The sequence below is a fragment of the Vanacampus margaritifer genome, chromosome 5 (assembly GCF_051991255.1).
Source record: "Vanacampus margaritifer isolate UIUO_Vmar chromosome 5, RoL_Vmar_1.0, whole genome shotgun sequence".
NCBI classification, from domain to species: Eukaryota; Metazoa; Chordata; class Actinopteri; order Syngnathiformes; family Syngnathidae; genus Vanacampus; species Vanacampus margaritifer.
The window spans coordinates 11,940,848-11,965,500 of NC_135436.1; the positions used below are offsets into that span (position 1 = coordinate 11,940,848).

General features: G+C 38.7%; 1 protein-coding gene across 2 annotated transcripts in view; it reads left to right on the top strand.

The window, feature by feature from the left end:
* sik3 (SIK family kinase 3) overlaps nucleotides 1–24,653 on the top strand; it is a 33,232-nt gene that overhangs the window by 2,804 nt on the left and 5,775 nt on the right. Inside the window, exons 2-21 of one of the 2 annotated variants that reach the window (XM_077565712.1) lie at nucleotides 7,452–7,568; nucleotides 7,663–7,726; nucleotides 8,029–8,190; nucleotides 8,351–8,475; nucleotides 8,961–9,084; nucleotides 9,408–9,526; nucleotides 10,757–10,867; nucleotides 11,052–11,186; nucleotides 12,727–12,804; nucleotides 13,268–13,377; nucleotides 15,459–15,615; nucleotides 15,749–15,898; nucleotides 16,006–16,079; nucleotides 16,748–16,882; nucleotides 19,069–19,210; nucleotides 19,529–19,648; nucleotides 19,898–19,956; nucleotides 21,620–21,723; nucleotides 22,697–22,863; nucleotides 24,233–24,360. In XM_077565712.1, the coding sequence (XP_077421838.1) occupies nucleotides 7,452–7,568; nucleotides 7,663–7,726; nucleotides 8,029–8,190; nucleotides 8,351–8,475; nucleotides 8,961–9,084; nucleotides 9,408–9,526; nucleotides 10,757–10,867; nucleotides 11,052–11,186; nucleotides 12,727–12,804; nucleotides 13,268–13,377; nucleotides 15,459–15,615; nucleotides 15,749–15,898; nucleotides 16,006–16,079; nucleotides 16,748–16,882; nucleotides 19,069–19,210; nucleotides 19,529–19,648; nucleotides 19,898–19,956; nucleotides 21,620–21,723; nucleotides 22,697–22,863; nucleotides 24,233–24,360 (2,381 nt within the window). The remainder of the gene's footprint in view (nucleotides 1–7,451; nucleotides 7,569–7,662; nucleotides 7,727–8,028; nucleotides 8,191–8,350; nucleotides 8,476–8,960; nucleotides 9,085–9,407; nucleotides 9,527–10,756; nucleotides 10,868–11,051; nucleotides 11,187–12,726; nucleotides 12,805–13,267; nucleotides 13,378–15,458; nucleotides 15,616–15,748; nucleotides 15,899–16,005; nucleotides 16,080–16,747; nucleotides 16,883–19,068; nucleotides 19,211–19,528; nucleotides 19,649–19,897; nucleotides 19,957–21,619; nucleotides 21,724–22,696; nucleotides 22,864–24,232; nucleotides 24,361–24,653) is intronic. The other variant, XM_077565715.1, reaches the window with a different exon arrangement.

Here is a 24,653-nt window from a genome sequence, read left to right on the forward strand (position 1 = left end):
TTGTTGATTATTTGTTTCTTTTTTCTTCTTCTTCTTTTTTCATTTTTACATTACAGTATTTCATATATGTAACCAATTATACTCTGTTTGCCAGAGGTTTGCTTTTGTGTGTTAAAGCCATAGGACATGTTAGGAAGCATGCTTTTAGCCAGGCTGTTATTTTTAATAGCGATTGTCACAAAGTCTGTCAAGACAAAAGAAAAATATAATTGCTTCGGTTAGCATTTTGGACAACATTCTTGGGTTTCATAATGCATGCACAACTGAGCTGAATTGATACAACTTGTGATCCACATGATATTTTTGTGAGCTCACATGTTGGAAGCCTACTTTAAACCAGTATAATTATTTAGCCTATTGAATGGTTCTCAGTTTGTATGCATACAGTTAAAATGTGCCACTTCATGTTTACAGTCATGCTTGTGTGTATAATTTTATATGTATGCTGACATGGGTTGGTCTGTTTTGCATCTGCAGTTTGCAAGGTCAAAGCAAGCTTCTGCAGCACCATGTCATGTAATAGTGTTGTTATTAATCTTGTATCTGGGTAGAACACGGACTTGTGACATCTGATTGTGAGAGATTGGGGTGAAAGTTAGAACAAGCCTGTCTACCTCTGAATGGAATGCTTTGTTGTAAAACATTACGATCATTATGTTCACTAACTAGAAGAGGATTTTCTGTTTTTGTATGTCGTTTTGTCGCTTGTGGATTAGGTTATTAATATGGTGATTAGTGAGCCAATAAGAAATGTCAAGATTACCATTTCTCACTGTTGTTTAAGTGGACGTGGATAATATCTTTAAGTTGCGTGGAAGATGTCATAGTTGTTGTTTTTTTAGCTATCCACCGAAAAATTCGGCCGATGGACAATTTTCGTCTGAAAAAAAATTAAAATGTGAATTTCAATTCACTATTGGCCTGGAGGAGAAGGCCGCAGAGGACTTCCCCTCAGACGGCCATCAAAGAGTGCTCCTCACTCTGAAGGAACCAGAGAGTGCTTGGGCTACACTGCAGGGCATGATGCCCAGTTGGAATAAAATAACAAAAAATCCAATCTTGTTCACATTACTGTACTTGTTCACATTAGAAAAAACAAAAGTAACTTCTAATGTGAATGGAATGCATGTATGGGTGGCACGCATTTGCAACATCACATGTGGGTGCATGACATAGATGTTGTATTCCAAGCTTCCCCAATCCTGGTCCTTAAGGGCCAGAGTTCTGCAGGTTTTAGACGCTTCAGTCCTCCAACACACCTGTTTCTTATAATCAGCTCATCAGCAAGCTCTGCAGAAGCCTGATATAATGATCCTGATTTGTAGAATCAGGTGTGTGGCAGAAAACATCTAAAACCTGCAGGACTCCGATCCTCGAGGACCAGGATTGGCAAAGCCTGGACTGGACTCTATTCGATGTAAGGTATGAGTTTGCCCGAAGGTAGAGATTTTGACCCTACGGACTCCAGTCATATGTTGATCACTGCTTAGGCCAAATTGTATGCCCACATCACCTCACTGTTTGTATTGGGGAATGCTTGTTGTACACTATATTGCAAGTCTTGGCTACTTACAAACTATGGCTTGATTGCTAACGTGGCTAAACATAATGCAAAGGCAAAAATTTGTTTCGCATCCAGTGTTTATATAGCATAAGTCTCTAATTCTGTCCTCCATGGCAGCGACAAAGTATCACGCGGCGGGGTAGAAAGCATGGAAGCCATGCTAATTACCAAGCTACCAAACTGCAGTTGTAAAACACTGCAATAAGTGCTTGTGTGAAACAGTAAACTTCTAGTTGGTACCGCGATACAATGGAGAGTAACTAACTTTTCCAACTAACGTTTCAAAGTCTGTATAAACAGGAATTTGGTGTGAGAGCGCACAGTCACTACATTTACAAGCAGTCCGTAACCCTTTCAAAACCCAAATATTGTCAATATTCGGTAATTGCGTGCAAAAATGCAAATATGCTCTTATTCAGGTTTAGAGAAAAAAAAAAACCTGGTTACTCCTTTCAGTACCTGAACTCTTGTTCATATAAACACATTCAGAATACCTCGATTAAACAGAGCATTGGTTTGTCCTCTGCGCATGCTCTATTCACAAGGAATCTTGGTCTTTTTAGTACAAGAACTTCTTGTATGCGCAGCGCTGTCCCACTCACTGAACGAGCCTATTTTTAATACATTGATTTCTCTGTAGCGTTGTCACGTTACTTTCTGTCCCCATGGCACAAATTCCACAGTGTGTACTGTATCTATATACATACACAATTTGTGCATACAAGTCTGTGCTTCTGACGCGCAACCCACTGGAAATAATCAAGCCGAGGTAAACAACATGACGACGCAGCAAAGAACCACACTTTTGGAGCAAGTAGGAAACCGACTACATTATTAGTGTGGTGAGTGACATGACTGTTTTTCATCGACTGCAGAAATTAAAAGGAAAATGATGGCTATTTGCACAATGATGATGTCAGTGTATTGTGGTTTCGATTGAGATATTCTACTTGATCACAATGACCATGTATAGTTGTTAAAACCATGCTTGTTATTACGAGAGAAATTGGGGGTGGGGGAATAAGAGGGCAAATTAAGCTAATGAAGTCAACCTTTGCATTTCGTGTTAACCTCCACCGCGGTCACACTGTTTTTTCTTTTTCTTTTTACATAGACAATGGTACGTCTGTCAACTGTGACACGAACGTTTAATTTTCTATTCTCGGTGGCAAATTTAGTATCTTAAATTGCTAATGCAGTATTTGAATGGTGAAACTGTGGATGCTTTAAGACATGATAGTAAAGCATTTACTTACTTTAGATGTTGGCATGCAAGCTAACCCGCTGCTAGCTCCCCCATAATAAATGCCAGCATTTGGTATGACTTTGACAGCTCACACTATTTATAAATGTTATTTAAAGTCAATAAGTCCTCAGGTGAATATGGTCACCGCTTTTCAATCCATTTCCTGCGAGTCACTTTAAAACTGGTGGCATTAGGGAAGATTTGATTGAAAGTCTAATACTTTGAAACGGCACCAAGCAACCTGCTTGTCAACTTGTCAACATAACTGAAGCCAGCACTAGCTCGTGTGGCCCAAATGGCAGCAATATCGCAATATTGCGACTACGATCATTGGAGTGGTGATAATGTGGCTCATTGAGCTATTTGTAACAATTTTTCCACTTGTTGGAGTCCCCAACAACAAACAACAATAACAAAAGCGTCACTGTGTTTGCACAAGGGCTAGTCTCGCCGGACACCTTGTGGTGGGCTGGATCTGGCCCATGGACCACTAATTGGGTTTGGCTGATATAGTATTTGGTAGGCTTTTATTTTGAAGTTTGCCTTCACAGCATGTACGGCAGGAAATGTGGCGCTTGAGACATAAGGATCACGGCTCAAAGATGATCCATTGCACCACAATTAAAATATGTACTGGCGCCATGCGACCGGATGAAATATTTTACTAGCATACATACCGGCTTTGCGGGTAAATTAGTCACAGTGTCATAGTAAACAAATGCCCTGGCTAATGCCCTTTGAGGTGTACAATTATCAATGATTAATGTTCTTAGGCAAGTTGCAACCATCCTTTGCAGATATCTATTTAATTTTTTTACCCAGAAGCCTGGATAAAAGTACGCAGTTTTGAAATCTCAAATGTGTAGGAGCCCTGTAAAACAAAATTAGGATAACATTTATTGTGCAAATGTCAAGTCACAAGAATTATATGTGAGCACTCCTAGTGCAAAAAATAAATAAATAAATACTGCTGACATTTTGTTATTTTATATTATTTAAATGAAACAACTGGATTTCAGGTTAGTTTTCTATAATTCTTTCAAATTGCTGTGCCCAAGGATTAATTATCCTTTACTGATTCTGTTTTCAACTATAGAAAAGAAAACTAGTCTTATTAATTATTTCAGGTTTCTATTTTGTGCAATGTACAAATGTCTTCTCTGGCATGCTTTTTAAAAAAATCTACTGTATCCATTATTGCTGCTGAAACCTGAAATTATGTAAATTTTTCCATTGTGGGGCCAATAATGGTTCCTATATTTTAAATATTTATTATATACAACTAATATGCTTTTAGCTTAATCTTATCAACCACTCCTCTCAGCTTACGTATGCGGGGACGTCCTACTTCATGTCCGGGCTTCAGTGGTTGTCTACTATACATTATTCAGCAAGGCTTGAAATAATTTTTTTCTTTGCAGATCAGTTTTCCAAAGCATAACAAAAAAATGGACATATCATATGAACTTCTCTGTTCTTTCTAATTTAATTTCATGAACTTTTTACTGTTTGTGAACTTTACTATGAGTTACTTAAAGGGCTGTTTTTGACCATCCATCTATCCATTTTCCGAACCGTTTATTCCTCACAAGGGTCGCGGGGGATACTGGAGCTTATCCCAGCTGTCTTCGGGCAGACAAGTATATTCATTTTTCCCGACAGCTTTATTTTTGAGAACTCTTAACGCCACTCGATTCCCGGTTATCGAGCTCCGAAATTTTTTCCCCCATAAGAAATAATGTAAATGCAATTAATCTGTTCCCAAGCTCCAAAAACAGAAAATTCCTAGTTGAATTTTTATTTGTTTTTTACATTTACAGTAGAATACAGTATTTAAACAATAAAAATACCTTACCTTACCTGTGTGATGGCATCAGTGGATGATAAATGCTATGTTAATGCTAGCTTTAGTTCAGTGTTGAGTTTGTGTATTTTACATTGGGCATATTGTTAGACTACTAAGCGGTCCTTGCGAGCGTTGTTTAACGTCAGGCACAATGTTGAACAGCTGGGGGGGAAGAAGAAGAGTGACAGTAGTTACAACGATAATCTCCTTCCTAATTCCACTGTGATTTTTAGCACTGTATGTTTTTCTTTGCTGCCACTGGCACCCCTGTCTTTCTGTGAGTCAATAGCAAAGAAAATTGTCGTGGAAAAATCCAAATACACTCGCGAGTATGGAGCACCTCCAGGAGTATTCACGATCTGACGGGAAATGAGCAGTACGTCTCAATTACCGCAACGTGAGCATTCGACATTACTCAGCTTCGCTCGGCTACCCGTTTTCAAGATATGTTCGGCTTAGCTGGCTTTGCTTGGGTGTTCGAATTCTGAAAATGAGTTCAAACTCTGAGGCATTTTTACTCAGATTTTTTGGTTGAAGTCAGAATTGTACGAGTTCCGAGACGAGCAAACTCCGAGGTTCCACTGTATCATTAAAATTAGTGTTGTTCCGACACAATTTTTGGGCCCCCGATACGATACCCAGTTTTGCAGTATCGGCCGATAACCGTACCGATACCGACGTTTTTGTTTGTTTTTTCAACATGAAAAAGCTGCCTGCCATTGGTTGAAAGCATTCAAGGGCCAATAGGATATCTTGGCTCGGCATGCAGTGAAAACGTCACACATCAGTGAATGTCGTGCATGAGCAAGACACAAGATGCTGCCTCCGAAGTCCTATATTAGTGCCTGAAATAATGGTATCGGCATGTTACTTGTCAGTACTTGCCAATGCCGATACCACTGTTTTAAAGCAGTATCGGTATTAGAACAACGCTATTTAAAATATAATACATCTTTTTAGGATATTAATTCCTGAGCTTTTTAGTAGACTTCGAGCTCTAGAGTGCTACATCTACTACTGGACAAATGAATCTTCTATTTGAAAAAAAATATAATATTATGACTAAAGGGATAGATTTAATTGGTAGTTATACATGGCCCAGTGTTTGTGCTCACCACATCAACAATGGCTATTTGAAACGTTGTGTGGCGAGGCGAATGCTTCCCACACAATCACCATGCTGACAAAAGGGCCAATTTGGCTTATCAAAATAAAGCATTAGTAAAAGCGTACATAAAAGCGAAATTCATGTCACTGTAGGCATTTTTTTTTGTATGGGTAGATCTGTTATATCTCTTATATACTCATTGTTTTAGGTTGCTTTGTAGTTTATCACAACCCTCCCCCCCATGAACACCCTCCCTCAACACCCTCCCTCACTTCCCCTTTCTGTCTGCAACAGGAAGTCTGTCTTGTCAAGCTGCTGCTGTTCCTTGGTTATCAGGAAAAGGGAGGTTGGGATGGCACTCAACAGAATTTGACAAAGGATGCTTGTTGTGTATGTTTGTTAATGTTGGACATGCATAGAAATTTCTCACACGCACTTCAACAGATGTTTATTTTTAGTAGTGGGTAACATTTTCTAAGCAGTGCCATCAGATCTGCTTGATTAAATTATGAAAGGAATCCTGCCATTCCTAATTGGCAGAAAAAGACCTTTGTCATACAGCGTCATTTTCCACACGGTTGCTCCCATTGTTGCGGAGTCGGTAGTTATGCAATAACCTTGTAGACTGTCAAAGGTCAGAGTTAAGCTCTGTGGGAGCATACAGTACATTATTACCTTTAAAGGTCTCATGATGTCAAAATCCAATTTTTCCACCCTATTTTATGCTGAACATACACTAGGGCAAAATGAGTCTGTCACATGTTCTTAAGTTTTAAATCAATGTGATTGTTTGCTATAGACAATAAAAGGCGCAAGGCTTGCAAAATGAGCAGATCAGATTTTGGCAGTTTTGTGATGTAGATTGCTAATCGTTAGTCAAGTACCTGCCCACTTCGTGTTTGCTGTCATTTTTTTGATTGCCTCTGTCGTACTATAATCTAAATAAAGAGTAAAACAGCATCAACAATGATGATACAGTAGCCTACCTTACCGATACACAAAGCAAATAATGTGAGAATAAAGCCAGCACAGATCTTTGCGTTCATCTATGACACGCGTTTCCTAACACTATCAGTTTTACTTTAAGAACATTGTAATGGTTATGTTACATTCAGAATAAAGACAAAATGTTACTTTGGCTTGTGTGAGTTTAATTGCGGGTACGAATGTAGCTGCTTTGTTTACATCATGTCACTAGGGAAGAGGAGGTGCTTTTTCGTCGTCTTGTGACAGAAATTTAAAAAATAGGCATGCATCGATCACAATTTTTGGACCGATCACGATCTTTACAAATCTGACCTGGAGAGGTATTTAGACTAGTGGTAGAGCACCCACCCCATGAGCTGAGGTTCAGCCTCGAGGCGACTTAGATTCGATTCCCCTGCTGAGCGGCTCTTTCGTGCAGGTCATTCCTTCTCTCTCTCCGGCTTCTTGTCTCTACTTAAGCGGTCCTATCCATTAAAGGGAAGAGCCAAAACACAAACAAAAAATAATAACTTAAAAAGTCTGACCTGCTTATCCCGATACAAAATAAAAAAAAATCTGATCCAGCCATTCAGATCGGTGAGAAATCTCGTGAGTTCCTTACTGTACGGTATATTCCCCTTTCTCTGTCTTTTTGGTGCTCTTTCCGTAAATTGTCACCTTCCCTTATTTCTCATCTATCCCAATCTTTTTTTTTTCCTAGGTGGCTATAAAAATAGTGGACAAGACCCAGCTGGATGATGAAAACTTGAAAAAGATCTTTCGAGAAGTTCAAATCATGAAGTTGCTGAAGCACCCACACATCATCCGTCTGTACCAGGTGACTTGGCACATTTTGCTTACTTGGTTACTAGTTAACTATCACTCAATGATGGCCCTTCTGGTTTGGTTGTAATACACGTTCTTGTCTTCAGGTGATGGAGACAGAGAGAATGATTTATATGGTCACTGAATATGCTAGTGGTGGAGAAATTTTTGGTAAGTCTACATACCCCCCCCCCCCCATTTTTTATTTATTTAGAATACCGTTGATCTTACTTTTTGTGTAATTTGGATTATGTTCTTATACATGAATACATTTTGTAATTCAAGACGTCACATTTGTTGAAATATATAAACAGTGTGTAAAATCTAAAATGTTGCAATATTTGTGCTTCTCAATAATAATTAGGGATATATTCAGTTGTCTTTTTTTTTTTTTTTGTTTCATTTTAACAATCACAATGTACAGAGAAATCCCAACTGAACCCTCTCAACTCAGTTGTGCTTTGCATGTCCAGATCACCTGGTGGCCCATGGACGCATGGCAGAAAAGGACGCCAGGAAGAAGTTCAAACAGATTGTCGCAGCAGTCCATTTCTGTCATTGCCGCAACATTGTCCACAGAGACCTGAAAGCAGAGAACCTGCTTTTGGACCACAATCTCAACATCAAAATAGCAGGTGTGTGAGCTGGCACTACATAGTCTTGCTTGATTTATTGGTTTCATGCTGTTTAAACATGGGTATGTGTAGGCAAGTGCCAACATGTGATGGGAGCATTTTCCATATGCCAGGGAAGTGCCCGGGGAATAAAATTAACCACCTGTCTATTTCCTGTCAGACTTTGGTTTCAGTAACCTGTTTTCCCGAGGACAGCTGTTAAAGACCTGGTGTGGCAGCCCTCCCTATGCTGCACCAGAACTATTTGAAGGCAAAGAGTATGACGGGCCTAAAGTAGATATATGGGTAAGTCGACAATAATATTTGCACTCCACAAGTGTCTGTCAAAGAGATTAATAAAAATTTTGTCAGGCCAGATCTTAAATTACGGTATTACATTGGAAGGAGACTGGATACTGTATTTTGGGTACAAAATTCATTCAGGTACATATTGTGGTATGTTAGGACATTGGTTGATTTGAAGGGTAATAAGATATGGATATAATAATAACTTGCAAAGTAAAAGGTTTTGGCTTTATCTTGTGTTGTAATAAGGATTTAGTACTAACAGAAGTTTCCATTAGAAAAAAAGGAAGTGTAGTTTTCCCACACACAACTTGACAGTTTTATTTTTTAACTTTCCACAAACTATTTGTTTAAAATAATAAGTAATTTATCTGATTTCCATAAACTATTTCTTGTCATAAATCATTTAGATTGTTTTGCCTGAACATGATTGATAGATTTTTTACTAATGAACTTTTTATGATCATGTCCTCACTTCTGTTCAGAGCTTAGGTGTGGTCTTATATGTATTGGTGTGTGGTGCCCTACCATTTGATGGCAGTACTCTACAGAATTTGCGAGCGCGTGTCCTAAGTGGCAAGTTCCGTATCCCCTTCTTTATGTCTACAGGTAGGTTTTGCTTTTTGCCCACTTAGTTGCACTATAATTTTAATAAATATATCTCTGTATGCACACACTTAGTATGCACATCGCACTGCAATAGATTTCAATAATCGATTGTTTAAAAATGTAAAGCTGACTGAGTTGACAAGTGGAACGCAAAAGTCCAGCCTTCCCAACAGTCATTGTGCTGCACGCAGCTTACAAGTAAAAATACGCGGCCAAACTGTGCTCCTCAAGAGCTCTCTCTGAACATAATCCCACGTTTTTAGCAGATCTGTCTTTGAAAAGTGTGTACGTTACAACTATTTATTTGTGTATTTTTTTAACAGACTGTGAGTATTTGATCAGACATATGTTGGTGCTGGAGCCCAGCAGACGGCTGACTATGGAGCAGATCTGTAAGAACAAGTGGATGAGACAAGGGGATCCAGACCCTGATTTTGACAGGGTGAGCTCGCAAAGAACTATTTTGTACCTCCTAATTCCAGGAAGAATCATGTTATTAGCATTATCCTGACTAAAATTTAGGGTTGTACAGTATATGATAATAGAAAAGTATTGCGATACCTTGCAGTCAAAAACGAAACAAAGCATGTGTTTTCAGTTGTAGTATTTTAACAGCAGCAGTCTGTGTGTCTAAAGACGCAGCACTGTCAGGCTCCATTTTATCTTGTAGTGTTGCATGGGTTAGGAGGGAGGAAAGAAATGGCCACAATCTTTAGCATTGTTGTGAACTGTCTGCAGCTCATGGAGAAAGCATAGTGAGAAATGGAAATATATCACTTAGACAGATAACCTACATGCAGTCAATATCAATATTCAGGTTAAGGTCAAAATAACATATTATTTGTGTAACACATTCAGGATACCCCGTTTACATATACATATCCCGATCTAAACCGTGGCACACTGATGTCATTAACCAAGTTGACATAATTTACGATTTTAATTTTCTACAGTCAATAAAATACATTATATTCATGCAATTACTCAAAATGACTTTGGAAATTTGTTGACAACCATTTTAGTGTAGTCACGGTACTAACATTTTGACTTCAATGCTATACCTGGATAAAGTACAGTACCTTGATAACGATGCTGAACAAGACTATGACAAAAAGTTAAGTGAAAATCAAACAACTTGATTTTTTATTTATATTATCACATATAACAAATTAAAAAGATGCTAATTGGAGTACAGTAATTTCTGGACTACAAGGCGCACCTGACTGTAAGCCGCGCTAGCTAAACTTGGGGAATACTCGAGTTTGTTACATATATTAGCCACACCCAACTGTAAGCCGCAGGTGTTTTAATGTTACCGCACCGGGTTCCCACTACTTTCTTTTCCATAATGAGGGCGCAAATTGTCTTGCTCTTGTTCTGTCTCTCCTACTGCATTTGGGCTCACTTGGTTTGTTTTGCTCTGCCTGACGCTCTCGCGCTTCCTTTATAGTGCGCCCCATTGTGATCTGATGGATAAGGCACACCTTTGTATTGGCCCCAGGGTCGTATGCAAGTGAAAAAAGTAGTGTCTTGCAGTCTAGAAATTAGTGTACTTTATATAAAATAAATTCATCTTCACTTGAATTAAAGTTGATGCAACACTAATATTGTAATTATTCTCTTTGGATGTTATCTTTCTAATACTCCTTTATTCCCTCCTTATCCCATTCAGTTGATAGCAGAGTGTGAGCTGGTTAAGACTGAAAGAGAGACAGAGCTCATTAACGAGCAAGTGCTAATAGCTATGTCTGAGATGGGCCTGGACCGAGAACGTGCAATTCAGGTCAGACACATTTTTTACTGAGGATTATTATGCTTTGAAAGGCACCATTTGTATACAGTTAAATCACAAAAGTGGTTTTAGTGTTGTGGCCGGTCGGGCTGTAAATCTTTGTGTGATCAAAATGAGGTTTTAGGCTGATAAAAGTAACATGTCTGTTTAAAATGTGCCTCTTTTTCCTTTTCAGTCCCTCCAAACAGATGCATATGATCACTACAGTGCCATCTACAGTTTGCTATCTGACCGTCTCAAGAAACACAAGACATTGCGTGTTGCTCCTCCCACGCCACGCTCCATAAACTATCCCATTAACACTGTACAGGTAAATGCTTTCAATTTGAATTTGCAGTGGAACCTCCAAAGTTGACCACAATCTGTTCCGTGCGGCAGGCTGATTTCCATTTCAAAATCACGTTTTCACCATAATCAGTGGAATTTAAAAAAGGCTATACTACCTTCAGGACATTGCTTTTGTATGGACCTTATTGTACTTTAAACTGTACAATTTTATATGAGTGTAAATAAGTATAGTAAATAAGTTTATCGCAGTTAATACATAACTCTGCTAAACATAACACAATCACAACCCAATCAAGGACAACGCAGGTCTCTTGTGTACATACAATACAGTAGGGGTTTGAGATCGAGCCAGACCATGAATAGCAAATTTTTATGAATAATTGGCAGGCACTCCCTTAAAAGTGATTAGAATTGTCTATATCAGTGTTTCCCAGACCTTTTTTTTTTTTACCCCCAAACCTTTTTTGTCGCACCGTGAGTAAACAATCACTCTTACGTGTTGAGTGGACAAATAGTTTAATGTTGTTCATTGTCTCACTTGGAGACTTCAAAGTACAATAATAATAATAATAATGTTGGACTTTTTGTAAACAGTATTTTATTTATTTAGTGATTTTACAGTTTACAAGTCCCTCAAAATGCTTTACATCTTGACTACTTATTCACCAATGATGCAGCATCAGGTGCAACTGGGGGTTCAGTATCTTGCCCAAGGATACAGCGACTCAGTCTCAATGGCCCGAGATCAAACCCACAACCTCAGGTTTGCGAAACGACCACTCTACCACTGAGCTATGCCGCCCCCAAAAGATACATGCATACATATTACAAAGGATACATTCCAGGATAGATTCCAAAACTATCTACAAATTGGTGAATTTGTGAATGGCAAGCAGTGAATATACAGGAGTCCACAACTTGTCATTTGTAAAGAAAAGAAAATATTAGATACATGAAAAACACCCCCACTCCCAAAAAACCCTGCAGATTGTGTCATCGTTTCAAGCCTTATGAGATTTATGGCATTCTTGCCACATCTTCATAGTGACATTTTAACCTAAACTAAGGTTTTGTGAGACTTGTGAGGCTTTTTTTTTTGTTCAACAAATCTTTATTCGAATCAATTTTGTTCACCCTTTAGGTCCCTTAACTCTAGAGGTTCCACTGTTTACTTAAGGGATTTATTTAAGCAAAATGTCTGTGTTAACATGACAGGGCTGTATTTTGGAGATAGTTACCTTTTATTTCTTAAGGGCTCCACTTTATACACCTTGCAGAATATTGGTCTTGTAGCAGGCTTTTTTGTCACCTCTGCTATTGTAAAGGGTGATTTTTTTTGAGGTTTAAAAAAAAAAAGAAGAAGAAATCATGAGTTAAGTTTCTCCATCACTTTACTATTCAACCAACGTGGCCTGTTTTATCAATGTAGTGAAAGCTTTAAAGCCTTTTTGCTATATGGAGGTGACTGACCTAAGCCAATGTGTCAATCCCCCTCCTCTAAGAGGATCGTATTAAAAATGTGTGCAATCCTCACCTGACCTTTGTGTCTCCTGCTTGCGTAGATGGATCCACAGGGTAATCCAGTTAGCATAACGGTTCCTCATGTCCAGCTTATCAACCCAGAGAACCAGATTGTTGAGGTGAGTAGAGGATGCTCTGTAATCACACGTTTGCACATTTTATCAGCATTTTGTCTAGCTAAATCTTAACTTTGATGTCATGCCAATTATCCTTGGGTTATCTCAAAAATGGTAAAAGTGAATATGAAGAAAAAAATGATTATGATTTAAGGTAGAATTTTAACATTTTAGATCTCGTGATATTTCCCACTATAAGCCACATATGACAGCTTGGCCCTTTAACTACCGGCGGTAGTATGAATGTCTGACATCATAAATATGACCGTTAAACACTAGGACTTCAAACAGATTCCCAATTAGTAAAATATGCACGTATATTAGAACTCGTTTTGAAATGGGGCAATGACAACACATTTAAAGTGTAGTCAAATTGCATAATGCTGAATATATACTTAAGATTTATTATTATTATTTTAAACAAAGAATCAAAGACGATCATCAAATATGTGTGTTTCTTGTTTAGCCGGATGGCAATATGGCACTCGACAGTGATGAAGGCGAAGAGCCATCTCCTGAAGCCATGGCTCGGTACCTCTCAATGAGGCGGCACACTGTGGGTGTACCAGACCAAAGGTAACACAGTGATATCCTTTCACTCTGCAGTTTGTTATTGCCACAAATATCACCACAGGGCATTGTTGGTGATAATAACTGGCCATGGATCCTTGTTCCTCTCAAAGCTTATATCTGTCATCTGGGGTGGCAGTAGCTCATCTTTAAGGACGGAATTTGTAACTAGAGGGTCACAGCTTGAGCCGAACATTCAAAATGGTAGGCTAATTAAAGATGCTAAATTGCCCATAGTTGTCAATGTAAGTGTGAATAGTTATTTGCCTACAGTTCAGTATAAGTGTCCTGTTAATTTGCTTCTCACCCATTGTAAACTGAGATTGGCTGCAGTTTATCTTCAGAGTGAGCGTCGATGGATAGAATCTAGGGGTGTCGATTCGGCAATATATCACGATCTTGCAGTGCACAATTCTCGATTCGATTCTATATGCGGCCAAATCGATTTTTAAACATCAATTTTTGATGGAAATATTCAACAAGACGTCTTACTTAGGGTTAGGGTTTACACTTTAAGCATGGAAGAATGTTCTATTAATGGAACAATACAAATTTCAGGGCTGTTCAAACATGAAAGAGACTGCAACCTGTTTGTTAAATACAGTAGCTCAGTTATAAGCCTGAAGTTTCAGATAAATAAATACATTTTCAGACAAATCTTACAGTGTACATGGACAAGTCTACTGATTAGTATTTTCTAAATCTGAGTAAAAATAAAGGAAAGAAAAAAATCGCAATCAATTTATAGATTTTTATCGGGATTAATCGACATCGAATCGTGACCTTGAATTGTGATACAGAGCGAATCGCCGGGTACTACGCAATTCACACTAGAATCAGAATGATTATTGAAATTTTGGGTTAAAAACTGCTTCACAGTAGCAAGTATTGAATAATACTGAACCAGTCTCGATGTTTAGTCCTAAAGTGATCAACTTGATGGTTGTATGGCTACATATAATTACACATGTAAAAAATCTATACATCACTGTTAAAATGCCATATTTTTCTGAGACCAACAAAGAAGAAAGACCAGAAAAATTAGACCAAGATAAAGCATTTTAAAACGTTTTCAACCATTAATGTGGCCGTAATATGGCTAACTCAATTGAAAAACAAAATGTCATTTTTTGTGAGAGGGGAAGTAAAAATAATGATTTGGGGAAAACAATGAAATCGTACCCGCCATGCTAAGTATTTGTGATTATAAAAGAATAAGACCAACATACCGGTAAATCTTTTTTTTTTTTTTTACCCACCATCAAGCACAACTTTGGTGCTCATTCACTGCCATTGACGACTATAGACATTAAAAAAATTCATGTGGACTATTTCTATTAGTTTAACATTTTTTTTCCATTTCATTTTTTATGAAAACCTAGAAAAAAATTATTGTACATTTATAACAGATATAAAATTTGTGATTAATCGTGAGTCAACTATTGAAGTCATGCGATTAATTATGATTACAAATTTTAATCGTCTGACGCCCCTCATTTTTAATATATTTTTTTAAATTAGGGGCGTCATGCGATAATTGTTTTTAATTGTAATTAATCACATGATATCACTAGTTAACTAACGATTGATCACAAATGTTATATCTGTTCTGAATGTACAATTTTAAAAAATCTAGGTTTTCATACTTTTGTTAGCAAAAATGTTAAACTAATAAAAATAGTTCAAATGAATTTTTGACGTCTATAGCCGTCAATGGCAGTGAATGAGTTGCGTCACCACAACAACCTCTTTGGGCCATATTCTTTCGGTTTTAATTTTATTTCGGCCATAAGCCGAAAATGCATATTTTTTTCGGCGGAAATTTTTAGTGTCCAAATATTCGGTGCATCACTAATCGAGATCGAAGATTGCGATCATTTTCAGGTAGTTCACAGGATCGGCTTTGTGCATATTTACTTGATCATACATATGGCAGAAATGTGCATGATGACTGAGAGGGTTAATTCGATTTTGTCCCCCAAATTTTTTAATTTAATAAATTTTAATTTAATTTGTCTGCCATGATTAAATTGATTAAAAAATCTGTTGACTTTATTTATTTATTTATTTTGTACTCTTTACTGTAGGACTGAAATGCAAGAGGACCTTCAGAAACTGCCACCGGGTTTCCCCCGGGGAGCTGTGCCCCAGCCCCCTTTTGCTCCACTCGCGCCTATGATGGGACAAATGCACACTCTCATGCCAACACAGAGCCTACAGCCTACACAGCAGTTGGAGTACAAGGTGTGGTCATTAAGATAAGGATAAGGCTTAGAAGTCTCCTTAAGTCATCAGATAACTTGCAGGGACCGTGACATAGTTTTGGTGCCAAAATTAACTATTCTTTTAATTGATTGTCTTGATGTCCATACTTCAGGAGCAGTCATTGCTGCAACCACCCACTCTGCAATTACTTAATGGCATGGGTCCCCTGGGTCGAAGAGCTTCCGATGGTGGAGCCAATATCCAACTACATGCTCAGCTTCTGAAAAGGCCCCGGGGCCCATCACCTCTTGTTACTAGTCCAGTGAGTAGTTTGATGGTCGATGATGATGATTAGTTTCCAAATAGTTTAGTAGCCATGTAGAGTTAACGGACAGTATTGTTGACCAGGAAACTCTTTTCCTCTCGCAGCACCCTATTCCTGCTGTTGCTCCGGTGGATGAAGAGGGATCAGATGGAGAGCCAGATCAAGAAGCAGTACAAAGGTACCCGACTCTGACAGTTTTTGTTTGTAACATATGTTCTGACAGAGAGATGCTGTCAAAACTGGATAGTTTGAGTGGCATGTTACCTTGACAGTCTTGTGACTGTTACAGGGTTTGTGCTGCAAATTTGGTTAAGCCCTGTGAACTAGTCCTCTTTGTACAGCAGTTACTGTGTGTTTTGCTGGTGGCCTGGGTTGCTGGGAGTGTGTGCCTCTAGGCTGCTTTGCTTTTTCCCACGGGTGCTGACCACTCTGCTGTGGCGCTCACCTTGTCTCTGCTCCTTTTACCATCGTGCAAGTGCCTTCCTCTTTGGCTCTCAACTCAATCAGCCAAACTCTAAAGCCTCCTTTATCTGATTCCAATGTCAGTACAAGCAAAATTATACTTTTCCCCACCCTTTCTCATTCAGCTTTGCTAACTCTAAGCTTGCAAAGCCTTAAATGTAAAGATTATTCATTAATTGTGGTATACAGTGCTCATAAGCTCTAACATCCATCTGTGGTTTAATTTTTTACAGTTAGGCAAGATGTTATGATACCCCTTTTTGGCAGTGGTGGGAATGGGTGGGCCTCCCCCCTGTCTCTATTAGCAAACAAGGGCAGTGAGCTGACCAGCACTGCTTCCTGTCTCCCACCCTCACCCCCATCCCCCCCCTCCCTGCGGCCCAGGTACCTGGCGAACCGCTGCAAGCGGCACACGACGCACGCACTCATGAGCACATCGCATGGCGATCCCCTGGCAGAGCCCCAGCGGTCACAGGGCCCCCGACAGAGGGTGGGCTGGGCCCCTGACACACACACCCGGTGAGGGGATGCATCCACTCTGTGCTGTATTATGCACAAACTGACTCAAAATTGTAGACTGTTATCTCTGTAGTTAGAGAACAGCATATTTATCAAAGATCACACGCTGAAAATTACCACACCTTTTACGTCAATTTTTTTTATAATTTTTTTTATGATGATGTTTAATGTGAAGTATTGCCACAGCAACCGTGCAGTTCCTTCAATTTGAAAGCTTTGTTGTGGATTTTATATACATTTTTGTTCAGTTCATTACAATGTCGTTTTTGGTGTTTTGCCCTGGTTGACTTACAACAGACACATGCTCTCCCCTGTTAGCCCTTTTCTTGATCTTGTTGATGTTTTGAGCTACAACTTATCCAGGTAGCCTTTTGTGGACATCAAGAAGCTGTTTTTGATGTAAATTTTGTCAACCCAGCAATGATATACATGCTTCATGACACGACAGTTATATCCTTACATGACATACAAAATACACCCACAAATATTAGCCTTTGACTAACAAGATTGGCAGTGCACGTGCACACACAGATGCATGGCACATGCATTTCTATATATTTAACTTAATTGGTTCAGTGAGCCGGTTTTATAAACTGAAATGTTCATAAATCGAGGGAATGTTTCTCATTTAAATCATTAAAGGCATTTAAGCGCCTAAACTACGTTATTCAAAGCCTTTTTTTTTCTTTTTCTTTTTTTTACCAGTGTGTGACACTGACGTAATATTCATATGCAAGTCTGTGAGTAAACAGCGATGGGCAGATAAGGAGTAAATTTAACATAACTACTCGAAAAGCGACAGACAGCTCTGAATGACTTGCGTCATTGTTGCGGTAAAAACATGATAATTTGTGTGATGATAGACTTCTGGAGCCGAAGAGTAACGTTGCTCACGACGAATACTTCACAGCAAATAAACGACTTTGAGGAAATAGATGGATGGGTGGATTTGCCCGTCCATTTCGAACTGGGCTGAGTCGTGGTCAATTGCACCCTTTCTAGACTCACTTTTTTCGTTCAAGAAAGTGGGTGTGGCTTGCCAGGCTAGCCTCCATATGCATTGTTCAACAGATATCCGCCTTCTGACGTGCAAGTGTATAACAGTCTTTCAATTTACAGCAATGCGTTATGCATGTTGCCAGTGTTGGTTATGCAGTCGAAAAAGCACAACATAGCTCCATCCGCTTGTCTATGCCGACACAGTTATTATACTGAAAATAGTATGTTATGTTACAATAGAGGTACTTTTTGTACAAAAACTTTGGGCATAACGCAAATTGTTTGTAAACAGAGACGTATACATAACTTTTGGTTCCACTGTGTACAGTATGTCTATATATAAATCAATTAATCTCTGTTGCTCGTCTCTCCTCTGCAGTACTCCTTATTAGACACAACCAACATTTTAGTTTTGAAGCTAATTCAGAGGTTTGGTTGGGCATCGTGCAGTACAAAACGAAGGATGGTTGGCTGCTTCTGATGCTCTAAATTAATTCTGGCAATTCTCACCTCAGCTTTATTTATATACCACATTAAAACAACCATGGATTCATGCAAAGTGCTCTTCTTAAACTAAAAACCAAGCACTTAAAAATAGACATTAAAAAATAAATTAATGAGATCAAATCAGAAAACACTAAAACAATGCCGAGTCAAAAGAAGAAGAAAAAAACATGTTTTAAGATGAGTTTTCAAAATAGATTCTTAGCAAGAGGTTATACCAAAGAGAGGGACCAGTAATGGAAACTGCTAAATCCCCTCTGAGTAAAAAAAAAAAGAAAATAAAAAGTTTTGAGCACAATGCAAATGAAGCACATAGCTTCATTGTAAGCATTGTTTGTGTAATATGAATGAATGAATAGTTATTATTATTTCAGCTACCACATAAAGCACAGAAAAGCAAAACACAAACATCCCCTTGAACAAATATGAGTTTGAATCCAAAAGTACATTGATGTATATCCAGAACTTTCAAAATATTACTGTTACACTAATCTGGTACACTATGTTTTGTGAATTATACCTAATAATTTGTATTTGTCTGTTTGTGTACCTTGTCCTTGTCTGTGACTGAAAATGTTTGTGTCATTTATGTTATGTCATGTTATCCGTGTGTGTGCGTTTGTGTGTGTTTCCTTTGTGTGCTTGTGCGATTTTGTTTTTGTTCTCTTTGGTCATTTCCTCAGATCAAGCTATAAAGACTGTAACACACTTCATCTTCCTATGGAACGCTTCTCACCTGTCAGAAGGTTCTCTGACGGCGCTGCCACCATTCAAGCCTTCAAAACGCATCTAGAGAACAGTAGCCTCATTAAGCAACTCAAGCAGGTACATACTGCCTTTATTGTGGGAAGGATTATTTGCAATGCCAATTTAAAATCATTCATTGTCATTGCATTACCTGCCAGACAAATCTTTTATTTCATTTTGAAGGCTAACGTGATCTTGCAGCAAAACATGGTGACTAACCTCATGCAATAGAATGCATAATTTTGGAAAGTCATGGATAATACTCTAGTGTCTCTTCAGAGTGCAATTATGTCTATTTTTTTTTTTATACAACAATATTCCCTCTTATTAATTTTTTTTTTAATGTAATTTCTATTGAGTAATGCAATGACTACTAAGCATCTGATCCTTTAACAGGAGTGTGAACAGCTCCAGAAAATGTATGCGGCCCAGCAGGATGAACGATTCCTGGAACACACCCAGCAACAGCATATCCTCTACCAGCAAGAGCAACAAATTCTCCACCAGCAAATCCAGGTATGAAAGTCACATGCTTATTCAATCACATATTTGTAGATAAGAATGGCATCTGTCTGAACGCCAGCATTTTTTAAAACAAAGGGCCAAGTCTCTAAATTCCTCTGCAACCAAAAACGTTAAAGATAGAAAGTGCATTAAACTATATTTATTTGTCCATTCACGTAGTTACTGAAAACTTGCTCTCTCTTGCATCGCCGCATGCATCCTGCCTCCCAAAATCAAATATTGCAAATTTGTTCTCTACAGGGACTGTCTTTAGGCCATGGAGAGAGTCATCCTAGTCACCTAACCCACCAGCTCCAAAGGTAACGTATATAGACAAGATAGAAATTTGTCTGCAACAAGCAGTGGCTGACAAAACGATGATTATTTATTACAATTTTAAAAGAAGACTTAAAAAAAACAAAGTCTTTGGCTTTATGTGAACATAACCCTAACTCATCGGGCAATGTCTTATACAGTAGAATGTGGTGAGTATTTGTCTCAAAGTAATTTTTTATTATTTGTCTCAAAACAATTTTCACACTTTTCATATTAACAAATATATCAGCTTACAATTAGTTTTTTTATGTGTGTGAAATTCTGTGCATTTACCATGACTTAATTGTAAATCTTCAATTCTGTTTGTGAATCATTGATGGTGCGTTTGTGGATCAGCTGGCCCACGCATTTATTTTTTAGACAAATGTCATGCTGTTTTCAAGATATTCACACACACACATACACACGAAAAATCATTGTCCTTCATTTGATTAGGCAATGTGTTTAAACATTAATAGTGCAAGTATCAATAACTTCTGATTCAGTGGGGAAAAAAATGTTCAAGCCGATTAAGTCTCAAAATAATGACATACCCTACATGTGCAGCGCCGTTTTGAGCAGTTCACCTAATTACTATGATGTAGTACGTGCTGTAACATTCCACTGTTCATTTTTAATTTGTTTCCCGGTCTATTTTCATATAAAAAAGCCATACCTAATTTAGATAGCACTGCTAACCATCTCAGGATATGTTCTTCATTCATTCATTTACAGTGGCAGTGGTTGGCGAATGCAGCCGGCTGGTCTCCAATGCTACATGCATGCTACATCCGAAAAAAGTGATCGATCCTCACCAAAATTTATGCACACATTTATATGCATGACCAAATCAGACTCTGAAAATATTGAAACTAAGGTAGGGATGTTGTGTAAAACGTAATGTTAATACACGCTGTCTAATCGAATAAAGGACAATTCATTTTCAGTGGTGGGTTGCTTTAAAAACTGGAAATAAAAAAACGGAATACAAGACTTTATATGTAGTCTTCTATTTTGTTTATTTAACACAAGTTGGGGAAACAAAACATTACCAGAATTTGTTTCCCTCAAGCTTTGCCTTGAGCAGGAAGATACTGCTGCTAGTACTTTTACGCCACTCCTGCAGCAGAAGTAGAGCTTTTTACGGGTCCAAATAACGTAAGGCAGCTCCGAACGCACCATAAGCAATAAGCCAATCAGCAACTCGAGCTTGAACTATTTTCATTTGTACTGCCTGACGTGTATTGCTCAGAGCGAACTCCGGCACTCCTTATTTATTTTTATTTTGTTATTTTTTTGTGGCACTCTGAATAACCGAACTTTTGAAAAAATGGTCCGACGTACACATAGAAGGCGACGCCGCTCTCTCATTGCAACCGGTGCCTCCAGGAGGAAGAGACTGGCTATAGTAGTGAAAATGACAACTTTCCACCACATTATAAACAACGAGACTGCAGAAGGGAGTATTAAAAGATATACTTGCGCTATTGTGGCCGGATGAAATTTATACCAGCACACTGAAAAGTTGGCCGTCGCAGTCTCGAGCCCTGCCCTACTGTGCAACCAGCAAACAATGATCGTGATACTGTGGTGCAGAGCTCTCGATAGAAGTGTTGCATAATTGCTGTATCTATATTCTCTCCAACTTTCTCTCTCGTCCTCCCTCAGGCTGCATATACAGCCATCTAGTCCTCCGCCAACACATCCGAGCAACCACCTCTTCAGACAGCCAAATCAGAATTCTCCACCTGGCTCTGTAATGCAAGGGCATGGTTAGTACAGTAATTTCTCAAGAATAACACACACTAGAATATTACAATTAAACAATATATATACATAATTTAAGTGTTGAATATCTGCATAGTAATTTTATGAATTAGTCTTGTGTTCAGACATTTATTTATTTAATTTTGTGCAGAGTTCTATTTACCTTGTTTGAAGCCTCTTGCATGACAACATAGAAGAGAAGGGGACGGGGGTGTTCACCCCTTCTGTATGAACATGGCTATCCAAAAACTCTCAGCCACTAGTGCTGCAAATTCAAAGATAGCCAGTTACCTAGTTGAACTCTCCACCTCTTGCCTAGACGAAATTCTTGAGTCCCATGCACCGCTGAAGAAAAAAGCAATCTCCTTCTCTGGAATGGCCACCACCAAAAAGCCTACTCTAAGTTGGTATAGCCACAGCCAGATCCCAATTTCACTCTGGCAGAATGAAAAACCGCTCTGCGACTACAAAATGGTTGTTTTCCACTGTTGATGCTCTACTGAAACCCCAGATCTGCACTACCAACTATGACCACACCGAGGAGCAGTGTAATGCAGTCCCCCCCACACTGGCTACCTAGCCACTACAAATTATGCCTGTTTATTCACCAACGTCTCTGTGGCAGTGCCCCCTTAATATGTTAGCAAGTTTCTCAGTCCACCCACCACCACAAAGAGTCTCCCGTCCTCCAACACCCCCTACCTCCACCCAGCCCAGGACCAAGCTCGACGGGGTCTTCCAAGCAATGGCACCATGATTCTGGAATGCACTCACTGAGTCCCAAAAAGGGGTTAAAACATGCTTATTAGCTTTTTAACCTCTAAACAAGTGTTGGTGGTATACATTGTATGTCAGTTTTATTTTGTAAAGGATAGTATGCGGTCCTCAATAATTAATCTAGGAGAGTTTCACCGTTTCAATTTTCTGTATATTTTTGTTCCCTGTGAAATGTTGTGACTTTGTTCTCATCCTCCCTAGGTCCAACCTCAGTACCGTATCAACATGGTTCTCCTTCGCTGTACCAGGGCCAGAGTGGTAGCCCACCTTCCACAGGCCTTCCAAGAGTGTCTATACCAGCCAATCACCAGTCAACATCTGTACACCCTTCTGTCCCATTGGCTCAGGGTGTACCTCAACAGCAACAAGTGAGGTTTTTAATTACCAGAAATTTTAAACTACTTGGACTATAAGCCATTTAATTATCTTCCCCTCCTTTCACTCCTGCAATTTACCTCATGTACTGATTTTTTAGGGGAGGGAGGGGTTACGATTCCCGGATCTGCACGTTCGTCTTTAAACAATCATGATTTTTAGTTATAGATTAACTTTTTAAATTAAATCGGCACACATTGAAGCATTCTGATCAATATTCAGGTCTGCTCTGTTATTTCAGCCTAAACCAGTAGTTCTTAACCTTGTTGGGGAGGTACTGAACCCCGCCAGTGTCTTATGTGCATTCACCGAACCTTTCTTTGTTGAAATATAAAATATGACCAGTGATAGCCAAGCAGGGTGTATCATCATGAATCATTTGGTTCATGAACCACTGGCCTAAGCAGTAAATAACACATTCAAATATATCCATCATCCAACAAAACTTACAAAATATATTCTTTCTGCTCTAAGGAAATAATCATAACTGTGTAATATTTGCAGCTTCAAATTTTTGTAGGTGCACTATTCACAAAAAGTTGGGATATTTGGCTTTCAGGTGATATTTATGGAAAATGTAAGAAGTTAATGCTACAGCGATATATCATGAAAGAAGGACATTTAAGTAGAAGGATGCACTGGTGTTTTCCCCATCTCCAACAATTGATTGAAACAAAAGTTAACAACAATAATGGTTACACCACACAAAAAAATGCCAATGTCTCAACTCTCTAACTGGCCATGTGCCCTTGAGCATCTGCTACAGCTTGATGACGACGTCTCATGCTGTTCACAAGTTGATTCTGAAGCATGACATCCCACTCTTCTTGAAGGGCAGCCCTCAGGACATTGAGGTTCTGGGGTAAAGAGTTTTGCGCCTCTACACGGCAACTCAGCTGATATCACAGGTTTTCAATAGGATTCAGGTCTGGGACAAAGTGCAGGCCATTCCATTTGAGGTACACTCCAACAGCCGGTCCCTGATGATGCCACCTCCATGAGCAGGAGCATTGTCATTTGTGAATTTTGCCGTTAAGCTCCTTGTTAGAGAACAGTAACTTGTGCAAAAAGTACTGAAACATTTAACAGTTGGGCATGTGTATTCAAAAGTTTAGAAAAGGTCACATTAAGTTCACCTGTAAAGCTTTGAATGCATTTTAGGCTCGTCCTGAAATTTCACCTGAAAGCCAAATAAAGATTCCTAACTTTTTGTGAATAGTGTATGTCTTATCTTGTCTATCGGTGTGCTCTTTAGACCGTATTTTATTATAGAACTTATTTTTGCCTTTGCCTTGCTGACTTAAATATACTTTTGATTGTCTGTACTGATTATAAAGTAACCTAATATCTGATTTTATTCAGGTGACTATTCAGGTACAGGAAGTGGAATTAGGAGTTGGGCCACAGAGACAGGGTAGCTTTTTGTCTACACCTTGTGGACACAGAGTTCTTGGGAAGCAGCTGAGCGCAGACAACGCTGAATCGCACAGGTGACATGATTCTTCCTGTGCAGTGACTGTCAAAAGCCTACAATGTCAAAGGGCTCTCAGTGTTCTAATTCACAACGTATGCTAACCTCAGGCCCTTGAATGGGCCCATTTCATTCCAAAGGACCCCTGTTTTACATGTTTGGAGCATTTTTTTTTAAGTTCATCTTAATCATACAATAACATTGTCACTTAGAGTAAACGTTTTATTTATATATATATATATATATATATATATATATATATATATACACACACACATGAGTACAGGTAACTTCGACTTTAGCTACCATCAC